The 23477-nt window shown below is 35.8% G+C and overlaps 2 protein-coding genes across 2 annotated transcripts in view; one reads left to right on the top strand and one right to left on the bottom strand.

Moving 5' to 3' along the window:
• Positions 1-10: 10 nt before the first annotated feature.
• clgn (calmegin) lies at positions 11-12724 on the bottom strand. Its single transcript, XM_077246575.1, has 15 exons — positions 12545-12724; positions 11855-12028; positions 11625-11698; positions 11214-11272; positions 10921-11062; positions 10734-10815; positions 9826-10018; positions 9414-9603; positions 8983-9096; positions 5469-5625; positions 4798-5013; positions 4579-4695; positions 2383-2539; positions 2184-2293; positions 11-1013 (listed from the first exon to the last, which is right to left on the bottom strand). The coding sequence occupies exons 2-15, from the start codon at positions 12026-12028 to the stop codon at positions 933-935; spliced, it is 1866 nt and encodes a 621-aa protein (XP_077102690.1). The 5' UTR covers positions 12545-12724; the 3' UTR covers positions 11-932.
• A 1076-nt stretch (positions 12725-13800) lies between these two features.
• Positions 13801-23477, top strand: part of naa15b (N-alpha-acetyltransferase 15, NatA auxiliary subunit b) — a 28786-nt gene continuing 19109 nt past the window's right edge. Inside the window, exon 1 of the mRNA XM_077246573.1 lies at positions 13801-14094. Within this exon, the coding sequence (XP_077102688.1) occupies positions 14041-14094 (54 nt within the window). The 5' untranslated portion in view covers positions 13801-14040. The remainder of the gene's footprint in view (positions 14095-23477) is intronic.

Raw genomic sequence — 23477 nt, 5'->3', positions numbered from 1 at the left:
TGCACAGATGTTTATAGTAAATATTTATTTCCAAGAGCAATGAACAGTTCGCAAACATGTAAACAAAAGGCTGTCCTCATAAGGCTGAACACACGACCTAAAAAAAGCAGAAAAACAAGTCTGTTCATCACTTGAAAAACAACCTGTTTGTTTCCAAAGCTCTATGGTTTCATAGATGGCGGTCAGTCTGATGTCAGTGGGAGTGTTTTCAGTGTGCTTACGACTGGCTCTGCAGTTAGAGAGTGTCAGTGATGAAAAACAGTGCGTAACGACTCTTTGATGGCGAAAAAGCAATACTGATCTGCGTTCCTAGCACTCCGCTGACCTAGATGTTTGGTGGAGACGGCTCCTGGTCTCACGGAGCTCTTCTCCGCGGCTAACTCTGGCAATAACACAGTAGAATGCGAGATTAAAAAGTTCTATGCCTAAATTGCATCAATTTTCAAACAAGACATAAACAATAAATACGATCAGAGCGATTTGATCATGTTAAAAAAACTCATAACTTAAAAGCTCACAAAATAACTGACCTCTTTTTAATAACTTGAACTGAAACGTTGAGGTGATCATAAACTAGTTAATCTCTCTAAAATGTCCATTGATTTCCCTTCACAGTATTCACACAGGGAAACACTGGCCCAGTAAAACTTCTTGAACTCTAATCTAAAAAGAGAAAATAGGAAAAAATGTGGAGATTAAACTCAGCAGGTCTGACTTTTGTATCTAAATCCAAATCCCAAGGTTAACTGATAAGAACTAAGCGGAAGACTGAAAGAGGGGAGGCGAGGTTTAGTCGGATGAAGGATGACCTCTTCTGGAGAGCGGCTAGGTTTGCCGTTTTTTGCATGCTAAAGGACATAAGCCGAAAGCATGCAGCAAAAAGAGGCAAAGGACTGAGAGAAGGGAGGAGGAAACGAGGAAAATGTGGTTCTTCAGTCCTTCCGTACTCTTCTCTTTCTCACAGCTTTAGGTTCTTCTCCTGAGCCCTGAATTTCCTCATTGGCGTCCTTCATCTGCAAAGACCAAAAACGGTCAGTCTAACAACAATCAGTGGATCTAGATTATCAGTACAAACCGATTTAAAACAAAACAAAATGATTACTGATATTAAAGCTACAGTCTGTAACTTGTCGCTCTTGCGGTTAATAAACAGAACTTGCGGAAGAACATTGTAGACGGAGCTACTTCTCTTTGTTTATGTCTATGACGAGACACGCAGTTGCTGGACTACTCCGCGGTGGTATGTCCCGAACCAGTCTAAAATAGTCTGAATATAAACACTTATTTTAGGTGTACCGTAGTGATTCAGGATAGGACAAAAACACGGTCTGGAAAATGGATTCATGATGAGCGTACTCGCTCACCATATCATTTTTGTAATGTTTGAACACAAAATAAGTTAGGACAGTGTTTCTGTAAAATAGAATCAAATGTGACCATTTTCCAGCAGGATCTTTGTAACCGTTATGATTTCAGATTTGCATGCTTCTAAATGTCATGTAAAAACATTATTATTTTACATTATCAGTCAAACAGTCTCTTCTCTTCCCATTACGATAGTCGCGATGCAGAAAACACAGACGAATCGCGGAATCCAGCCATATAAATGGAATTTCCAGTACAATGCGGAATGTCACGAATTTGGCAAATTTTGGATGAATAAAGGCTGTACACTAAATCAAATCGTGATATGGATTAGCGATTGTCTGTGAATATTAAAGCGCAAAAAGACAGCCATTTAAATATAAAGTCAGAAGCTGTTTACGGTTAGTTCCGCTGCTTTTAATTGTTTTTCTATGTAAACATGCGCTAGACGGACATCTGACCGTTGCAGTTACTTTTGCATACTATAGTAACTCTTATACGACCCATGTTTTTTAAAGCAAAAGTGTGTTCTGTGTGACCATCCCCTTATGCTTGTTACTCAAAAGTAATAATGTAGAGGAAAACGGCTCAGCGTTTAAAGGTCAATTTACGATGATTGACAACACAGAGTTTACTGGTATTTTGGTACTGATGTGTGAATGGTATCTTGCCAGTAAAATGATGGAACGCTGTTGCTTGTATCAACAGCACATTTTCATAGGACCCTACTCTTTTTGTCTAAATGGGTGGAGTAATCGACTTCATGTTGATCAAAAGTCTGGCTACAGAAGACTAAAAGACAATGCAAACTTGCTTACTTCATCCTCTGAGGCTGAGCCATTTGGCTTACCGGCCTCTTCCTCCTCTTCATCTGTATCTCCTCCATCTTCTCCAATTTCCTTCTCCATCCCGTCCCCATTCGTATCCACTGGTAAGGGAATAACAAAAGAAGAAAATTATGAATAACAGCTACACAGGAAAATAACTTAAATGGGAAAAAGGATTTATTTTACAAACCATTAGCTTCATCTGCTATAGCTTCATCTTCATCTTTCCCTTTGTCCTCCTCTTTTTCCTCCTCCTCCTCCTCCTCCTCGTCGTCGTCTTCTTCTACCTCCTCTGGTTCTGCTTTGGGCTGATCAATTTTCTTGTATACATAGTCATCATCTGACTTCTGCAATACACATATAAACGTGCAAGTCAAGAATATTCAAGAAGCAGTTGTCCACATGAAAGGCACTATCACCGTGGTCACACTGAAGAAGGAAGAGGAAGAAGTGCACCATCCTATCTGTCATCACAGACATCTGTTCATATCTGGTGACAAACCTGAACGCTTCAGGGCAGGTCACTGATACTCTGTTGCTATGCTACCAATGATAAATTCTCATTAAGAGGATTTTGTGCTTGCAAGCTAATCCTAAACACCATAATCTTTAGCAACTTATCAATTGAGTTAACATAAACAATACAGCTGATTAATCTGGTTTACTGTGTTTCAAGTGTTCCGTTTATGTGGATCTCGTCACATAGCAAACACACAACAAATACTGGATTTGAGCCAAGAATGACCTATACATGAAGTACCTTTTTTCTAAAGCCTTGTTTGTTATATAAGCAAGTAGGGCTGGGTAAAAAATATCGATTTCTCGATTTGAATCGATTCTCATTTTTACGAACCGATATCGATTCTTAAATCCCAAGAATCGATTAGTCATCCTGTTTTCAGTTGATGAATGAATGGAACATTGTAGCGCGCATCCCATCCAATAAACGCAATAATCTTTGTGCTTTGTTACTATTGATATGAAACAAAGTCTCAGATTTCAAATTACGCCCATTTTCTTACAAAATTCCAAAACATATACCGTTTTGGCGCTGTGGCGTGAGATCGCTCTGGCGCAGCTCAAGAGAAGCAGCAGCGCTTAGCACACATAATCTTAATATTACCAGTTACAGCGTGAAATAAACATGAATGAGCATCTGAAAGTGTGTTAAAAGATAGAGTATAACTTATCGAAATCCTTGTTGTCACATGGAATCGCTCAATCATTGTTTCAACCGAGGAAAGACGTCAGTGAAACAGCTTGTAAACAATGTCATGTAACGTCACATTTACCTCAGAAAAACCATATCCAGTGACCATGAACTCGTTAGTCAGCTAGAAAAATTAACTCTAGAGAGGAGCATTTTGCTAAATATATGCACCATATTACATATGCATTTTATGTTATTTTATAATTATTTTATGTTTTTCAATATTTAATGCATGTTTGAATAAATCTGGCAAGTTTTTGACAGCCACCATTTAAATATTTATATTTCATATAACTTTATTATTAGAAAAATAAATAAAAGTGTTATTGTTTGTATACAAATCAGTAAATCTTTACCTTTAATATTAGGCTATAGTAGGCTAATGAAACAATTTTAATGATACAACTGACTCCCATAGTTTACAGCATTGGTTAAGAGATTTGTTTTCCTTGAGAAAATTTGCCATGTATTGTACCTGATATCCAAAATAATCAATATTGAATCGAAATCGAATCGAATTGCAAGCTTGTAAATCGAAATCGAATCCAATTGTGAAATTTGTGTCAATACCCAGCCCTATAAGCAAGGCTTTGGCTTGCGTCATGTGTCCTTCACAAAGACAGATCTGCCTGATTCTGATCTCTGATGACTTCAGTTTTCAGCTGGTCCTCTAATGGTTAGACAGAGACCTGGAGAGGCCTACAACCTACAGTCTTTTGCACCCACGGTATACTTTGGTGGAGGATTGGTAATGATCTGGTGGTTCTTTAGTACGGCTAGGATCGGGTAGATCTGTCTTTGCGAAGGATGCATAACTCAAGTCGCATACAAGATTATCCTGTAAGAAAAATGGCTTCTTTCTGCTCTGACAATGTTCCAATACACACAGCCAGGCCAATCAATGAGTGGCTCTTTTTTCGTTATTTTGACCAGTTGCCATTTTCTGCTAATAAATGCTCCTAATTACAATTTTTTTAATTGGAAGAAATGTTGTCAGTGGTTTGAAGAATAAATCAAAAATGTTCATTTTACTCAAATAGATGCATATAAATAATAAATGTAGAGAAACATTCCAGTACATTTTGGTACTGTGTTTTACAGCAGATAGCTGTGCCCGCTATATCAAGTGTTTCCTTTTGCATTCAATGGGATCTCCTCTATGGGATCAGGCCTTACCTTTGGCCAACAGAAGAGCACAGCCAGTCCAATAGGCAAACCAACGGTAAGGATGTAAACCACCCACAGCCAGGGCCTCTCTTCTGCAGCCAGTGCCAACTGACTCAACACTCCAGGCTACGACAGAAAAAGACAGTCAACACAGTGAGTACGTCAACCAAACTAAAGCCCAATGAGCAATAATTACCAGAGCAAAGCTTATGTAAGGCAGAGGCATACCTCATTTGCACTAGCCACCAGTTTTTTGAGTCCCCAGCTGTCTGCAGCCCAGCGGTCTGCCACTTCCTTCTCGGCGGTAACGATGAAATTATCAAAGTAAATGTCAGAGGTCATAGACCACAGCTCTAGACCTACAGCTCTGAATGGTTCCATCCTAAATGGATGAAGATCCTCGAAGTAATCAGGGTTTGCAACCTTCCGTGGACTCCACACACCCTGTTAACAAATTCAAAAAGTCGTTGAAAATAAATGAAATTTTTTTTCAGTGGTCAAAGAGCACAACTGTGTATAAGCTTAATGTAAAGCATAGGGGTGTACTGACTTATGCACCCTGTATTTGAAGGAAGAACAATTATTTATTTACGATACATTATTCATTCACAAAGAAAATTGATGTCCTTAAAGGTAGGATTTTTCCAAATTTTTTTAATCAAGGCATTAAGTTCAATTTCCAAAAGATGATTTTTTTTTTTTAATCTTTTTGGTCAACTTTAGCATGTGTGTATTCACTTATTCTAAGCACTGTATATATTTTAGTAATTAGTAAGCAGTAATATAAAATATGCAATAGTTTTAACCTAATTGTCAAAGACAGGCTTTGTGTCACATTTGCTTGTACTGAATAAAATCTGGGAGCTTAAGCAACATTTCCAGACTCCAGATGTCAGTACCTGGTAGTTAGGGTTGTCTATAAGAGGAGCTTTCCATTTGCCCTTATACTGAGGATTATTGACCATGGCTGGCTTCCATTCACCACATCCAGGAACAGCTGTACATGCTGGATTTGGCACCTGAGGAGCCTCCCATTCTCCATCCATTTCCTCATCCCTGAGAGAGAGAGAGAGAGAGAGAGAGAGGGGGGGGAGGGAGAGAGAGAGAGAATAGAATACTGCTGACAAGGCTCTATAAAAGGTAGAAATACAGCTAAAATGACAGCATTGCATACTGCATAGTGTAATATTACTACAGATGATTGTCTGCAAATTCTATCAGACAAAGGGAGCATTTTTGTGATTGTATAATAAAATGTGTCAAATAATTGCCTAATAATAATAATGTACTTGGGTGACGCACAACACCAATAAGGCAAGATAGTCTAAGGCCGCTTGTCAATGACAATATGTGACATAATGATTGAGATGGCCAATCAAATTAAAGAAGGCAGGACTTTACTGTTCACAGAGGTCAAGCATGGAATCCAGCACAAAGTTTTAATTTTAACGGTAAAAGAGTCTGAAATAAAGAGCACGTAGCTAAGTGTCATATTTGACAACTGTTACAATAGAAATGTTAAACGACCATTTCAACATCCAGGGATGCAAACTACTCAACATTGTCAAAATTGTCTATTTTGATTTGATTAATGTGATGTAATTTCTAACTGAATGTGACAAGACAAGAACCACCATTAACCATTTTCAGTAAATTTGGCATAAGAATGAATGTGTGCACATTGAAAATGTTCATATTGTTAATTTTGTAAATAATTCACTTGTCTAAAATAAAAAAGATTCATAAAACTCAAATTGGGAGAGTTACCGTCCTCAGACTTACGCTAGAACATGAAATAACTTGTGGCTTTGACTCAAATGTATTTATAGGTTGTGGTTAGGACAGTCATTTAGCCTATTAAAATAAATAGCCTACATTACTTGCCAATAGTTCAACATCTTTACAGTAAATTATAGTTCTTTTACTATTTTTCTTCATCTATTTTTGTATTCTTTTAATTTTCTACTTTTAACAAGAAACTTTATAGAGGCAGAACATAAATTTCAGCGCAACATTTCAAGTTTAAACAGTAAAAGAGTGAGGTGAAATGTAAGTATAGTTAAACATGTAATAAACGACATTCAGGATTTTAAATTAAAATGATGATAAGTGTAATTTCAAAATGATTGTGACTAGAAACATTAACAAAGCATATTAAACTAAAGATAAAGAATGTGTGCACATTGTAAAAAATCATTTTGTGAAAATTCACTTGTCTAATAAAACATGCATAAAAGTTGGGAGAGTTAACGTTCTCAAACCTACATTAGAATATGGTAAAATGTGTGCCATTGACTTAAATGTGTTTATTAGGATGTGGTTTAGCCTATTAAAGTGCCCCTATCATGCTATTTTAAAGGTTCTTAAATTTGGTTTTGGAGGTGTCCTACAATAGATTGACATGTATTAAAGGTAAAAAAAAAAAAAAAACTTTAATTTTCTCATAATATACATTGCATATCACCTCATTTCTCAAAGAGTCTGAAAACAGTTCGTTCGAAGATTCAATCTCTCTAAACCGCGTAAAAAGCGTAATAGGGGAACTTTAAATGTAAAATATTTTTTGACAAGAGTTCAAATACATTACAATAAATTCAAGTTCTTTAAATATTTTTCTTTATTCCTTTAAGTTTCTCTTTTTGACAAGAAACCCCAATGTTTGTATTTGTCCATGTAGATATCGCATGTCTGGTCTGTGCTCAAAACGTTAAAGGGATATTTTATATAAAAATTTAAATTCTGTTATTATTCACTCACCCTTATGCCATTCCAATACCCAAATACTAATTTCCAAAAGACTGACATGGTTTTAAAGCTTTTGTCATCCAATATCAATAAACAAGAAGTTAATATTTTGAGCAAAATTATAAACACAATATTGGCAATCATTTCACCAACAAAAAAGCTGCAACAGAACCGTTATGCGCCTCAGAGTAACACACAGTGGTGTTTCGTTACTGAATGAATCACCGATTGAATGATTGATGACCTAATGACTCAATGGCTACGTTTACATGCACAACTTTTGTTTCAATCAGACTGAATTCATTCAGATTGATGAATCCGAATTTAGTGTTTACATGAACGCTAAACATGTTATCGGGTTGATGTGCGCATTTATATGTCACAAGCTTCAAATGGGAATAGATTTTTTGACATCCGCACTGCATGAATATACAGAGTTTCCTGCTGTTTGCACATAGCAACTATTCTCCTACATTGGTTCTTTATTTGTTTTAAACAGCAGACTTAATATTTATCCATTTCTGGTCATAATTTGGAGACAATGAGCATATGAACCGTTGTGCTGTGCTGTTCATATCACGCAGTACAAATGCCCAAAATCAGTCTTCTGTGGATGAAATCTAAAAAAGGACTGGTGGAACGTTGTCCTGTTCCACTTCACAGAAGCTGAGTGAGAAACACTCATTTATACGACACTTTATTCAACAGGAAGAACAGCTTGTTCCGCACGTCATCCGTCTTTACGCTATTTCAACATCATTCATTGCACATTGCGCAGTACTTTCAGTTTCGGTTTTCAATCCGATCAAGTGTTTACATGTTCTCTCGATCGGATAAGAAAAGGAATAAACCAACCCTTTCAATCTGACCGAAATTTCGTTCGGATCGAGCTCAATCCGATCATTTAAGGTGTTTACATGAAGGCTTTTCTACGGTGGCCGAGAAGTACAAAACAAACCGCAATTCCGAAAACAAAACAACAAATTTATAAGTGCAAGGGAAAGACTAAAAACAAATGAACAAGTTAGAAAACACAATAACAATTCCAAAAACAAAATAACAAATCAGAAAACTGGGGTCCTTGGGTGTTTCGGGTTTTTAAATGTCAGACACCCTCTCCCAGGCGTGACCGATACTGACAAATTTGCAGTGGCAAATAAAGTTATTCTAATACTTATCTAAACCCATAAATATCTATGGTGTTAATAACGTATTGGTTCTATCACTGACAGACACACATGATCTTCAGGAACATTGACATTTCTTCCATGTTTTCAACACCTGGCCCCCGATCCATTGATTGACAGCTAATCGGCTCGCAATGCATTTTTAATTCCACATTGAATTTTGCTACATTCATTGAGGGACATTTAATGAAAATGCAGTCACATTTAAAAGTGTCTTAACTGTGAGTGTAAATGCAATTAAGAAAAATAACATTTTAATAATCATTCTGCTACAATTTTTGCTTGAACATGTTAAACATATTTAGTGATTTCTGTAATACATTTCATTTTAATTTTGCAACTTATAAAACGTTAAAATAGGTTTAAATTATGTAAAAACTAGTGTAGTGTAAAAAGTCGTTAATTTTAATAAAAATTATTGAATTTGAATCAAAAAAATAGCCACTTTAGCCACAATTAAAAAAAATACTTTTGTTCTCACCAATCCTCAGGCTTTTCTGCAGTGGGGTCAGACACAAACTCTGGCTCATCATCCAGCCAACCATCAGGCTTCACTGCATCAGGATCAGGCACCTTAGCAAGGGCATCCTCATCCCTAGATAGAGATGGATACATATAAAAAAAAAGAAGAAATAGTGTCTTGACATACCACAGATGCTATTCTCTTGACACAACTTCATCATAAGTTTATGTGGTTCATCATATGAGTGCCATGTTTGTCACTATGACTTTTAAAATTGAAATAAAAACTGAAAGTAGTCACAACAATGAACTGTTAAGTTAACATCAAGTACGTAAGTGGCTTTGGCAAAAAATACTCATGGAAACAAAGAAAAAAACAAACACAAGCTTTAAAACACACGCCAAAGACATTCTTTGCATTTGACTTTGCTTAATAATCATAGATCTCACCAGTCATCAGGTTTGACTGCTTCTGGGTCCGGGATTTTGGCTTTCTCATCCCAGTCCTCTGGCTTGGAGTCTTTGGGATCGTCAATCTCTTTTGGAGGGTTCACAGGTGGAACGACATCTGTCAACATGTTTCCCCTGCTAACACTGGACTGGTCAATAAAGATCTCATAGCTATTGTCTGGATTTAAAACTGAGAGTGGAAAAGAAGAGAGCAAAAATTTCAATTGAACAGAAAAAATGTCACACTTCATTTGTAATATGGTGAAATACTTGTCAGATTTAATCTCCAATTATTACAATTGATTAGCATTTATTATATCCATATGATAGTAATAATAATACATATTTGTAAAAGGTTGCCAGAGCTTTCACAATCTTATCATTTCAAGAACACAAGTGTGTGTGTACGCACCAAGTGTGTAGAGGTGAGTTTTTTTATCAGTATAGATCTTTTTCAGATCGACGTCGGGCCGTTTGGCATGTTTTTCTTCTACATCTCCATTAAGGGGGTTTTTATGTCTGAAGATAAAGTGGAGTTTGTAGTCCTCTCCACATTTGTCCGGCCCAAACATGATGCTGTACGGCGTCCGGTCATGAAACTGTTCCTGTGAGACAAAACACGCATACATTATATATATTATATATGTTTTCTTACATTGTAATTTTCCTTACAATGGCAATTTTATATCATATTCGAATCCAGTGTCTTACATTTCAATTTCTGTAAAATGCATATTTAATGACAATTCAAGGGCATGTTTTTTTTAAGGTGTGTTCACACGCAAAAAAAGAAATTTAGTCCTGGTTCCAGTGTTCACAGTGTCATCTTTAAGATCGAACATCTTTTTCACATGTGATGCTATTTTGACCAGCTGAGAACTCATGAGTAGCTTATAAAATGTGTAAAGAAGTCAAAACAGCGGCAGGAATCCCTCCGTCACACACAAATGATCTGTTGCAAGGAGACTGTGTTTCCGATGCCTGCACCAAACTGCGATGGGCAACAGCGCGACTATGTATGCTTGAGGTATGTCCATGATGTGGCATCACGTCCTGTTTTTGGTTCGTTTAGAAGTCCTTGGTCCGTGTTGCGTTCATATTTTATCCGACCAGCACCAGAGTTCGTTTGGAAGGGGACCGAGACCCATCTTTTCAGGGGTCTCTGTCTGCTTGTTTGTTCCGCACCAGGGTTCAAAAACCAGCGCTCTCATTTATTTATTCAACCAGTCGCACCAGAGTTTGTTTTAATCAAACCAAACATGCCAAGTGTGAACACACCCTTAATTTTTTCCAAAAATATGAAGCAATTAATGAACAAACCAGGTCTAAGTCTTCTGAATCTGACAATAGCTTGATGTAAGCGCCGCCACAGTCAATCCCATCCTGAAAATTGACCTCATACCTGCATAGATTGGATTTTGTTAGAATGCACATGCTTTATTTTACAAGTATCATAGAAATCCAGTATTCTGTGAAAAGTTAGGTTGCAAGTAAGAACAGCACTCACTGGACAATGAGGGGCTTGTCCTCAAACAGGAAGGGTTTGTTAAGCAGAGCTGCAATAGCATGATGCTTCGCACGAGATTTCAGCACCAAACCCAAATCACCAGGCACCTTGTTTTCCTTAAGGGGCTCAACCTCCCATTTACCTACAGGGATAAGAGACATAATAATTTGCCAGATTTTTTTTTTAAGTAGGGTTAATGATAAAATGACATCTATTATCAGTATTACTCATTTATACAAAATAATAAAGAGCGGCACTCAAAATCGCAAATCCTCTCAGCTGGAAAAACTAACCATCATATTTCGCAATATCTTCATCAGCATCCTCCTTCATTGTTTTAGACACCTGCCAACTGCAGAAAATAATAAAAGATGAAAAAGCTAACAAATAATTAAGCAACAAGTAACAAGAGGCCATGCTATTTGCATAGAGTTCTTTTAAACATTGATTGATTTTGTGGAAATTGTCGATCATTATGTCATCGTCGTTTTGACAATCCGTGGAGCGCAGAATTAATGATCAATATTCTTAGTCGGATTGCCCACAGAAGAGCTGTACATTTTAAATGTAAATGTTGTCAACATTTATGAGTATAGTTGAATAAAGATGATCTCAAAGCAAACATACATGGATTACAAGCCACAAAACTGTCATTTTGATTTCCTTCTTTGTGCAATATCAAATTGCAAATAATCTTCACAAACCTGCCCAAAGATCCATCATCAAATGTCTCAGTAAAGAACACCTCTCCTGTTGGAACTGGGGTCTTGTAGGTTACCTGAGCAATTCATATGATGAGTATTTACAAATAACTTGAAGAAGATTAGAGCCTGAGTTAACTGTTCTTATACAAATTTTGATATAAATTTTCTTAAGTGAGCATTTTCAATTTTGACAGGCGTATTTTTTATTATTTAGTGGTATGATATCTAACCTGAAAAGACACATTGGCGTCTACTTCAATGCTTTCACCACTGTCTGACTCCATGTCCACATCTCCATCTTCCACTTGAGCCTCCTCTTCATCCTCCAAGTCTTCTTCCTGGGCCCAAGTTACCATGGTGATGGAGAGCAACAAGAGACACGTCCAGCGCCACCGCAACTTCATCTACAAAAACAACCAAAATAGAGCATGACAAACAGAAAACAAATAAATAATAATGATAAAAAACGCCTTCTTTTTTTTCTTAGGGGCGGAGCGTCAGATTCCATGACACTTTCACCCCGATATTGAACACCACATCTGCCATCGGATTTTTTCAATATTTAATGTAAGACTTCACTTTTTTATAACAGAATAGAATAAAAAAACGAATAAGATAAACAGGTATTTTTAAAAATACTCAATGGCATCTTTTACATTTAATCACAATTATCTCCCGCGCTTTGGTGTTATGGATTTCTCATAATAGTACAATATTAAAACAAAATTCGCATAATTTTGTTATTAATAGTATGTATTATTTCTTTAATATTATTTATAACAATATTATAATAACGTGCTCTGGCTGGCCGCGGTTACCGTTAGCTGGGTGATGACGATGATGATGATGATGACGATGAAGAAGATGATGCCTGTCTGCGTTAGTAGTGTTTAGCAGAAAAAAATATTTTTTCCACTCACCTCCTCCAGCTGAATTAATATTGGCAATGTGTCGGATAACTGTAGCTCAAGCGGATGGGTTTGTCATCCAGTATTTCGGCGCGAAGAGTCCGCTATGAATGAGAGCGATAGCCAGTGTTATCAGAAGCGCAGGACGCCACTGACAACCTCCCCTCTGCGATAAAAAACCTCTTCCGCAACACCTATCAAAATAAAAGTCCCAAATATTAATTTACCACTGCACTGTACTGTATGATAAAATCCACTTTCACATCTCACGCCAAAATAAAAGTCTCGTTCATTTTTTCCCAGTCATTTATGTTTATACGCTGTCACTTGTCTCCTCTGTAAATAAAAAAATAAAAACTTCCGCATCACCTACCAAAAATAAAGAACCAATTTATTTATCCAACATTTTATATGCCACTCACCCACACAGCTGTCGCGAAATAAAACCTACTTATGTAACACTTACACTCTTTTTTACAAGAAGACGGTTCAGGATTCTGTCCCTAATTTATATGTTAGGAGCTAAAATAAAAATGAGATAACATTGTCTGTTGAGGCTATATTATTAAAGGATTTATATAGAGTATTTAGCAATGATGTAACAGAAATGATTAATTAAGTGTTCCCAATCTCCATAAAGATCGCCAAGGAAAGTGGAAAAACAAATATATTTTTAATCAATAACAAAATAAAAATGTTCCCAAAAAACTAAAAACTAATCTTTTGATACATTTATTGGAATGTATTCCTGTGAAAGAAGAAACGAAAAAGAAATTATAATCTAGCAGCTTATTTTTATCGAGTTTCTTATTTGTTGTTTACATAATTTAACCAATTATACTTTAAAATTATGTTATTATATAATGTAAATTATTATTATTATTATTATTATTATTATTATTATTATCATTATTACTAACTTGCAAGAACTTATTAACTTCTTAACTTATTATTAAATTGAAAGAACGAGAACAGAGCAAGAACAGACAAGCATATTAAAACAAGACAAATAAAATAATGAATAGGTCATGGAAGAATAAATAAATAAATAAATAAATAGGCGACTATAGGGCATGCTATAGGGGTTATCTGCTAGTTTAAATTCCTCTAAGTTACTGAAATTTAAGGCATTCTTCTTCTTCCTTAAAATTTAATGATAAGAAATAATGGCACAGTTCCTTGTAAAATATGTAACGTTAGAGATCTGGATATTGTTTGTATTGGTATTCATAGTAAAAAATGTTTGACCTACAAATGATGCGCCCCCTGCTGTCCGTGATGCGACAAGCAAGTCAAGCAGCTTGACCCGGAGGAGAAGCGCCGCATCGGCCATTTTGGGCTCAAAGGGGGCTTTTCTGTCACCACGTGAGGGCTGGGTTAGTAAGTCTGACACGGGCACTAAATCGAGCCGAGCGAGGACTCAGAGAATAAGGGGGTAAAAAACGGGGAAGACGCTGCCTCACACACCCGCACGCATTTCACATGTGCTGATATAGAGAGTGTAAAGGATGCCGACAGTCACTCTGCCTCCCAAAGAAAACGCTCTGTTCAAGAGGATCCTGGTGAGTGCTAATGCTCCAGTACAAAAACATCCATCCGACAAATAAAGCCTGTGGGCAACCGTCATGAATGTGATTCTGCGCTAAAGCTAATTTTTACTACGTGCGAAACTGAACTATCAAAAGAGTCTCTTTCTGTCAAATGGAGGTTAGCTTTTAGCCTGTTAGCTGCTAGCTGTCACTGTGCTAATGTAGCTTAACATACAGACACAATGGTGATGGAAAGAGACTGTCATTGGTTGACTTAAAGCGTACGGGGAGTTTAGTCTTCATTTATTTGATCATAAATGGCAATATAACTACGTTTATACAGTCAAGTGCTCTGAGTCTGCTGTGAAGCTATGCCAGTGGCTGAAGTCAGTCTGTCTCGTGGCCTGTTCATCCAGCAAACCACTTTTAAAGATCCTCAGGATATTTCTCTGAAAATGAATTTGTGGTGGAGTTTTGATTTTGCGAGCTTTGCAGAGTTGTTTGAGAAGATGGGATGAGCTCAACATGTTTGCAGTGTTTCCGTTGTTTGGACATTGAAGGGAAACCTTAGAGTTAAGTGATGCTCAACTTCAGAGCTTCAAACACTTGACGTGTTTTACAACTCCAATTCACTGTCATAGCTTACATTCTTTTTGCTCCACTAATATGTAATGCATTAAACATAGATTTTAGCAAGCAGGCCTCTTGATAAATGAATGTTTCTGTTAGCTGCATTTTGGTTGTTTTATCCATGTTTCTAAACACCCATTTAAACGGCTTGGCATCTTTTTTGTTATTGCAGACTACATTTATTAGAGTTAAATGTGGGCATTAATTTGATATGTGGAAAGCAGACGGCTTGAGAATAGAAACTGATAGCATGATAGGCTTGCTTGCATGTATAACCTTAATTATAAACTCTCAGTGCTGCCATACTGTAATTCCACCCACAAAAAACAACACAATGAACAATTGTATTTTCTTTTGCATAGCATGCATATAACTTTTTTTCATTAGCATTCACTTAACTATTGTAAACTATTGACTCTCAACTGCTCTTTTGTCAAAAATGATAAGCAATGATTTAAAAAAATATTCCTACATGTAATAGTGAGGATTCTAGTGTTGTTTTTTGGCTTGGTCTGGATATAATATTCACAGTCTATTTCATGAAGATGTTAAATTGTAATTATTACAAGGCAAGTCTACAAAAACTTGGTTATCTCTCTGGTATGTAATGCACTGATGTTTTAAAGAGCATTTTATGTAGCCTATTATTCTTAAATTATCTATCTGTGAAGCAAAACTGCAGAAGTAGTTGTTGTTTATGTGTTGTTAACTTTTTATCTGGTAAAATACTATATGTGAGTCCTTAGGCTCTGTCGATCATGATTGATCACATTGTCATTATGAATCCACGACTGATATAGACAAACAAATTTTATTTGATGACCGATTCCTGTATGATTAGATATCACAATATTTAATTTAAAGATAAGTACTGCGTAACAATTCTGAAATTTAATTTATATTTTATAATAATTAATTACTGAAGTATTTATTAAAATAATTAGACAAAAACAATTTCCAGAATTTGGACTACTAGGCCTAGTTAGTTATTTCAACTTTAAAGCGTTATTGAACCTTCAACTGTTATAGGACAATCAGTTATTTCTTCCCCCCATGACTGTATTCTTCGACCTCATGCGTGTAACTAGCTTTTACCCTGGCAGCTGCTCTTTGAAATGTTGTATTTGTTTGGAGTCTGAGAAACTCTCTTACCATGCGACAGTAAATATCGAATTGTGGCGATGGTGAAGCCTGAGGACAGACCCCACCTGGAAGTTCTACCACCTTTGCTCATGGTTGGATTGGTTGCACCTGTCCTCCTGCCAGATTGTTTTGAGCCAAATGCTGGTCAGTGTAAAAAATAATATTTTTACATTCAAGTAATGGGGCTATGCTAAGCAACAAAACCTTGACCTCTCGGTGAGGACTGTCTGAGGGACTCAAGATCATCGTCTGAACGTGGAGCCACAGATTTGCTTTCTACTGCCAGAGAATTAAAGGGACAGTCACATTAGCTTGTGTGTTCTATTCACACACAAAAAAATCACCACCATAACATTTTTCATATCAGTCGATACTGATAATTATCACAATAAAAGTTTAAAGGCAGAGTTTGCTCCTAAGTGAAAGTTGTAGAAACCAGACCGTTAATTGTGGTTTTAAACTAGGCCTACTCTTTATTGTCGGAACATGAATTATTTACACTTTTCCAGTCATTTTTCCTTAACATAATGAGTATTATAATTGAAAAATGAATTTCTTAGTGCATGTCCTAACGGGTGATTCAAGTCATGAAACAGGTTTGTGTCGCCTGACTTTGACGTGTATGTTCAGCAGAGTTTGCAGTGCAGGCTGCTGCAATAGTAATAGTATTACATGTTTTGTCTTTTAGAAATGCACATTTGACAGTAGCTTGAGTTGGGATGCAGATGTACGTTTTTTTTCATAAAAAAGCAGTAACCTCGGTAAAAATTGTAACGACCACAGTTTTAAAACTGAAATATTCTGACTGTTTGAGTTTAAAAAAAAATATTAACCATAAATGTAAAATGTAACTATGTTTTCTATGGTATTTGTATGAAAAACAGTTGCCTAAATACATTTTATATAAATGCACAAATACTGTAGCTTAATTTAAAAAAATACTGGAATTATATTCCCTTTCTCCTGTGGTAAAAATCAGGTTTTTAATGTTGATGTCTGTGGTGTTTTTAATATGCTTTAAGACAAACCATGTGCAAATTCATAAGTCAACAACACCAGTATTTTCGCTTTAAAACTGCAGTGAACTAAAGACAGTCTCAAAAACTCGGTTTGAAATCGCCAGTGTTTCTTGCGTCACAAACTACGTTGTAACCAAAAACATAGACGTGCCGGCCGGCTTTAGCATATCATTAACTATGACCGCTCTGAAGCTGTGGAGTCTCAAAAGAAGCCAAGTTATCCCAGTATATTTTTCTGTTGATATAAAAAATCGGATACATTTATCATTATAGCGGGTGAATTATGTTTATGATATTGCAATGATGATGATGAACTATATGCCTTTCTCCACTGATGTTTGAGTTGAGTTGTTCAAAGCGTTTGTAAGGATACTGATTGTTTGGTGAATGGGAACATGGTTTGTGTAACATTAGCAAGTACAGATTATTAGCTGTCTCAATCATATTAATTACGATTATGTGTCCGATGTAGAGCGATGCACAAAATGCATGACCATTCTGATACTGTACATCGACTTTGTTGACGAGCCTGTATAATTCACTCTTCCACTTCTTCTGAATCAGTTTCAGGTTCAAACATGACTGAATTAAACCAGTATTTCCACTTGCCATTGCGCAGCGTTTACTACAATAAAGTTGGTATTCTGAGCTGGTGTGAGTGAGTGGAGGTCCATACAAAATGAAGTAAGGGTGTAGTTACATTCAAGCTATTTAAGGCATGAATAAAAAAAAATTCACAGGATAAAAACATTTAAAAATATAATTTTGGTAATCGGATCAAAGATGAGTTGTAAGGGATAAAATGATTGACTGCAGGGAGACTTTAATAGCCTACATGTCTACATTAATAATATAATACAAATCTATATGAATATCCCACATTTCTGCCACAATATCACGGTGCTATTAGTGTTACTAAATCTAAATCAATTTAATTAAAATTGTTAATTGAAATAAAGATGAACCTAAACAAAAAATGTGAACACAAATTAAAAATGTAGCCTTGGTAATAACTAAATGAAATGAAGTTAAAGTTGAAGTGCTAAAATTTTAAAAAAATTTCAAAATAAATATTAGAGATCCACCGATATTAGGGGTGTGACGAGATCTCGGAGTTGAGTTTGTGTCTTTTACTGCATGTGATAATTCCTATTATTAGACCGTTATCTAAGGCTGTACATACGATATATTCAAACCATTTAGGAATAATAATATAACACAGTAATATTGTGAAATCACAAACGCTGCAATTCAGTTAAAAAATATATTCTCATTTACACGTCTCAACAACTCCATCTCTGCATATGCTGTGAGTTTGGGTTGCTTATAACTTTCATCTGGGAATGCAACGTGCGTAATTTAATCAGATTTGTAATGCAATTGTTTATAAACATATGCCAACATAGACTCTTGAGTTTGTGTGTTTTGATGTCCTCTTGTTCAAGAAATTACATTGGCTGCAGCATTTCTATCATAAAGAAGTTGCCAAATATTAAATATTAAGTGGACATTTGTATTAAATGCTGTTAGGCCAATATTAAACAAGGATTTGATCATGCTGTAAAGTGTGACAACAACCACCACCAGGCCGTTGGCACCCTCTCTAGGCATTTATTAACTTATACAGAAGTTGATTGTGTATATAGTGTATTACTTTATGTATTTTAAGTGTTGTTTAATAAAACCATATTTGCTTTTGATTACTTTATTTGTATCAGTTATTATTGCCTCATTGTTATGTATTTTTAGTCATTTTAAAGTCTATTGTTCACTTAGGTCTATTTTTATTTAACACATTGTTTTGCTTTTTGTGACTTTCAGTCAAATAAAATATTTAATATTATAAAATACTATAAAAATATTAAATTTTTTCCCATTTATGTTTTTTCATTAAAGATTTTCTTAAGTGTTAAAATATTGTCTCATCTCGTTCTCGTAAACCCAATAGTGTATCGTCTCATGAGCTAAGTGTGTCGTCACACCCCAACCAATATTGCTTTTTACCAATATTTTTTTTATAACCGATACCAATTATAATTTGTATGTTGTTTATACGTTCGATAACCGATATGCAGAACCAATGTTTATTTCATGTTTTACTTGTTTTTATTCAATTTTTATATTCATATTACATTAATAAAACACTCAGCAGTTTTTTTTTATATTAACAATAGGCAAAATAAATTGACGGTCTAATGTTTTCAGATGGAGAACATACATGACAAGAGTCTATTAACTTTTAGGTGTTGTTTATAGGTGTTGACATCTAAAAAGTAAAGACAACTAATTAACTGGAATAAAAGTTGTCAGGAGAGAACCATTAAAGATGCATTACATTTACTTATTACTTATTTTTCTTGTATTATTTTCATGAACAATATGGTTTAATTAAAAAAAATATATAAATTGTCTGTGCATTCCATTTTATTTATCCATGGCACATGCATTTTGATTCTTTGTACTTAAGTAATGTTGTCCAATGAATTGTTTGCATTTTTAGGCAGTATTTTATTTCTTAAGGCAATAGATTTATTTTTATTTTTCTAAAGTTCGCCTTAGAATTTTAAAATAAATTTTAAAAGTTAAGGAATCTTACACTGGTTCAAATTAGACTACTGTATAGGTTTGATTTAAGTTAAAGTGGTTGAAACATGGCTTTTAATTCATTATTCTTAATGAAAACCACGACAACAAAACAGTACAATGACAAACTCGCTGATATTAAACATAACTTTTATTAACTAAACTAATAAGACGGCTTTATTCATGTTTTTAATGTTGTTTATATGTCTATATGGTGTTTTAAATATGCTTTAAGACAAACCATGTGCAAATTCATAAGTCAACAACACCAGTATTTTCTCTTTAAAACTGCAGTGAACTAAAGACAGTCTCGGTTTGAACAAACTCGGTTTGAAATCGCCAGTGTTTCTTGCGTCACAAACTACGTTGTAACCAAAAACATAGACGTGCCCTGCTGGCTTTAGCATATCATTAACTATGACCGCTCTGAAGCTGTGGAGTCTCAAAAGAAGCCAAGTTATCCCAGTATATTTTTCTGTTGATATGAAAAACCATGTACATTTAGCAATATAGAGGCTGAATTATGTATATGATGTATATTACTATGTTCTGATGAACTCTATGACTTTCTCCACTGACGTTCTAAGTTGTTCAAAGCATTTCTAACTGATTTTTAGAAGGCAGACTGAGATGACGAACGGGAACATGGTTTGTGTAACATTAGCAACACATTATTAGCTGTTTGATAACGTAGTCAAGCAAAAGGCTAATCATAATAATTACCAGAGAGCAATACATAAAACGCATGACCATTCATTACATCGACTTATAGAAGAGCCTGTATGAGTGAGTGGAGGTTGGGCTCATTTGCATATTTATGGTTATGGGCATGCCATGGACTGTAAAAAAAAATGGACGTAGTGTGCGTGACGTCACCTGTAGGTTTCTGAAGAGCATTTTTGTAGCCCAAAGTGGGCGGAGCTGGCCGTCGCCATCTTGCCAGCGCCTCACTCCCGGATAACCAAAATTGGGCAAAGAGGCGGGATTAACTGAGGTGACGTGATGGCTAAACAGACAGCAGACAAATGGCTAATGGTGGTGACAGCAGCAGCAATCCTTCTGTCACTCAAGTGGCCACGCCCTTTATTATGCAGAATTTTAAGGCCTAATAAAACTTAAACTGATGAGTTGTAAAAAAGTCACCCCCTCATAGTTGTCATTAAGGGCAAAATTAGCTATATAGACAAAAAACACTTTTTGGACCAGGGTGTAAACATATTTTTTTCTGCTGTAAAGTTAAGCATTTTAACATATGGTGTCTATGGGATTGACTCTTTTGGAGCCTGTCTCTAGCGGCCAGTTGATGAATTGCAGTTTAAGTCACTTCCGTGTTGGCTTCAAGAGAGAGACCAGAAGGTTGCTGCTTGGTGCATAAAATAGAGCAATGGTGTAAAGTTACATTCAATCTATTTTAAGCCATGCATACATTTTTCACAAGGAAAAAACATTTAAATATGTCATTTTGGTGATCAAAGAGAAAAATAAGGACAGCATACATAAATGAAAACGAAATGATAAACGAAATGAGTCCTTCTGCTGATCTGTGCTGTGACTCTTGTTCGGCTCACGTTGCGTTCTCTGATGCGTTATGCATCATGATTTGCAACTTTATAATATTCCATATAATACAAGCTTTAAATACAAACTTCAGTTGTGAAGAGAAACTATATTGTTTGCAGTTTGTGTGGGAGTAGGTGGTGTAGTTTAACATTTTGAGTTTATTGTTCTATTGTACTTAGCCACTAACACAAAGTAGTTAGCAACTCAAGTCCATATCGTGTTGTTAAAATCTACTGAGACTGCCCTTTTGATAGTTTTCAAGTCTTTATTTTTAATTTAGAAAGGCTGTTGTATATAGGAAACTCTGAATTGATTTGAAACCATGCAAGTAGTCCTCTATTGAATGTCGAAGAGCTGATTTCGGATTAGCTGACAGAATGAGGTGATGTTAGTGATCTCACCACCTATTAGCTGAGCAGAGGCCTGTGTAATAGAGGAAACAGAAGCTGCTCCAAATAGAACTACTCAAAGTAAATTACCATCATTTACAGTGTTTGCAGGGGACAGCGTGAGCATGTGCGTTTATCAAGCGCACCCTCACACAAGGTTAGCCAGCTATGGGTTGTCTTTAGAAAGCACTAACCATTAGAGAAGATGCATATAGTACTGCCAAAGCTCTGCACTTGCAGTTTATTTTGGAGAACCCAGAGTTAAAATAAAAATAAAATGAATGCATTTAATATAATAGCTAAATAGACAGACAAAACATTAATAATAATAATTCCGATAACATTCTAGATGAGATGGACTCGGTAATAGTGATGTATGTGTTTTGTTTATTTTTCTGAACACAGATGTATGTGCAATATATGCGTATTTCAGTAAATATTCCACAGTCTTCCTTTCGCTTTACTCTTTAGTCTATTAAACAACACATAAACCTTTTAAAACTAGTTTAAAACGAATCTTATATCCGTGCAAAGTTTATAGAATTGCGTGCCATTTATTGGTGTTCTCTATTTGAAAAAAATTGACTTTGTATTTTGTATTTGACATGTATTTTGCTTATTGTTAAAAGGACAATTCTGGCCAAAAATGAACCTAGGGCTAAATAACACATGGGTACCGACCGAGTAGGGGTGTAACGATATTCTATCCGAACCGAAGAACCGCGATACAGAACCCACCATTCGAATCGCGATACTCTCGTGGCGTAACGGACACGCCCCGCCCCGCCCGGCTCATTGGACCTGGAATGTATACACAACGAATTCAGTTTTGTAGCCTACCCACCATTAACACCAAATAGCAAGCTCTGTGTTTTGTTACTTTCGATAACAAGCAAGGTGTAATCTTCAAATTCTGACTATTTGATCACAAAAATCAAACAATAAATGCCGTTTTGGCGCTCTTTGATGTGGCGTGACAGATCGCTGTACTAGCTCCTCATTTCAAGCGGCAGCGCGGAGCGCGAGTAAACGCGATCATCTCTTCCTCAGTTACAGAATAAACATGAATGGACACCTGAAGGTATGTTGAAAAATACAGTATACTTACTGAAAGGCATCATAACTCGTGTAATCGCTCAATCAGTGTTTTAGCAGCGTAAAGACGTCAATAAAACGGCATAGCTTGTCACTAGCATTATATTTACCTCAGCAGGCAAGTGATTCAGTGTCCACAACTTGTTGGTTCCTAGAGAAATTAACTCTTGCACTAAATACATGCACTATATTATCCTATATATTATGTTTTACTTGACCTGTTAATTATATCTTGATTATTTAATGTACGTTTAAAATATCTTTCATGAAAATGACAGCAACTGTGTAAATTATTATATTTCAGTAACAAATTAGAGTAAAGTTAATGCAAAAACCGCCTTATGTTCAGTTTACATGTTTTCATACAATGTGTTGGGTGTTGATTATTATATCTAAAAAATAAATAGCATCTGAATTTAGGCTCGTTGTTAACCTTTAATGTTATAGTAATGTGCGGCTCCCTATATAGTTTACAGCATTAGCAGATTTCCTTGCAAAACGTTTAATTGTAATAGGGATGGGACGATTACCGGTTTCGCTATAAACCACGATAAAACGTACTGACGGTTAGTAATATCGTTTAGAATTCAATTATCATTAAAACCGTGTTTGATTATCGTAATTTTAATAACTCACTATAAATCCTGTCCAGCCAGCAACAGTCTGACGTAGGCGCGCAATGTTGGGATTTTTCCAAGGAATGGCGGAAGGCGGTGACCGTGTTCGGGAGATTTTTCAGCCTTTTAAGAGGACCAAATCTGAGGTGTGGTCATATTTTGGCATTTACAAAAATCCTGAGGGAAACTTAATCGAGGATGGTATATAAATAATTGGGCACAAAATTTTGTTTTGAGTTGAAATATTTTATCTCACTCTCTTGAAATAAACGTGTAGCTTCCGCTAAGAAAAGTTCGCAGCAAGTGGCTTTGAGCCAAAGACGAACGAACAAGTTCAAACAAGACTATTAAGAGTGACATTTAAGAGATAATAATGTATA

The sequence above is a fragment of the Siphateles boraxobius genome, unplaced genomic scaffold (genome assembly GCF_051911475.1).
Source record: "Siphateles boraxobius isolate OS27281-9 unplaced genomic scaffold, OSU_SipBor_1 29, whole genome shotgun sequence".
Classification (NCBI taxonomy): domain Eukaryota; kingdom Metazoa; phylum Chordata; class Actinopteri; order Cypriniformes; family Leuciscidae; genus Siphateles; species Siphateles boraxobius.
This window is presented reverse-complemented; position numbering and strand designations above follow the sequence as displayed.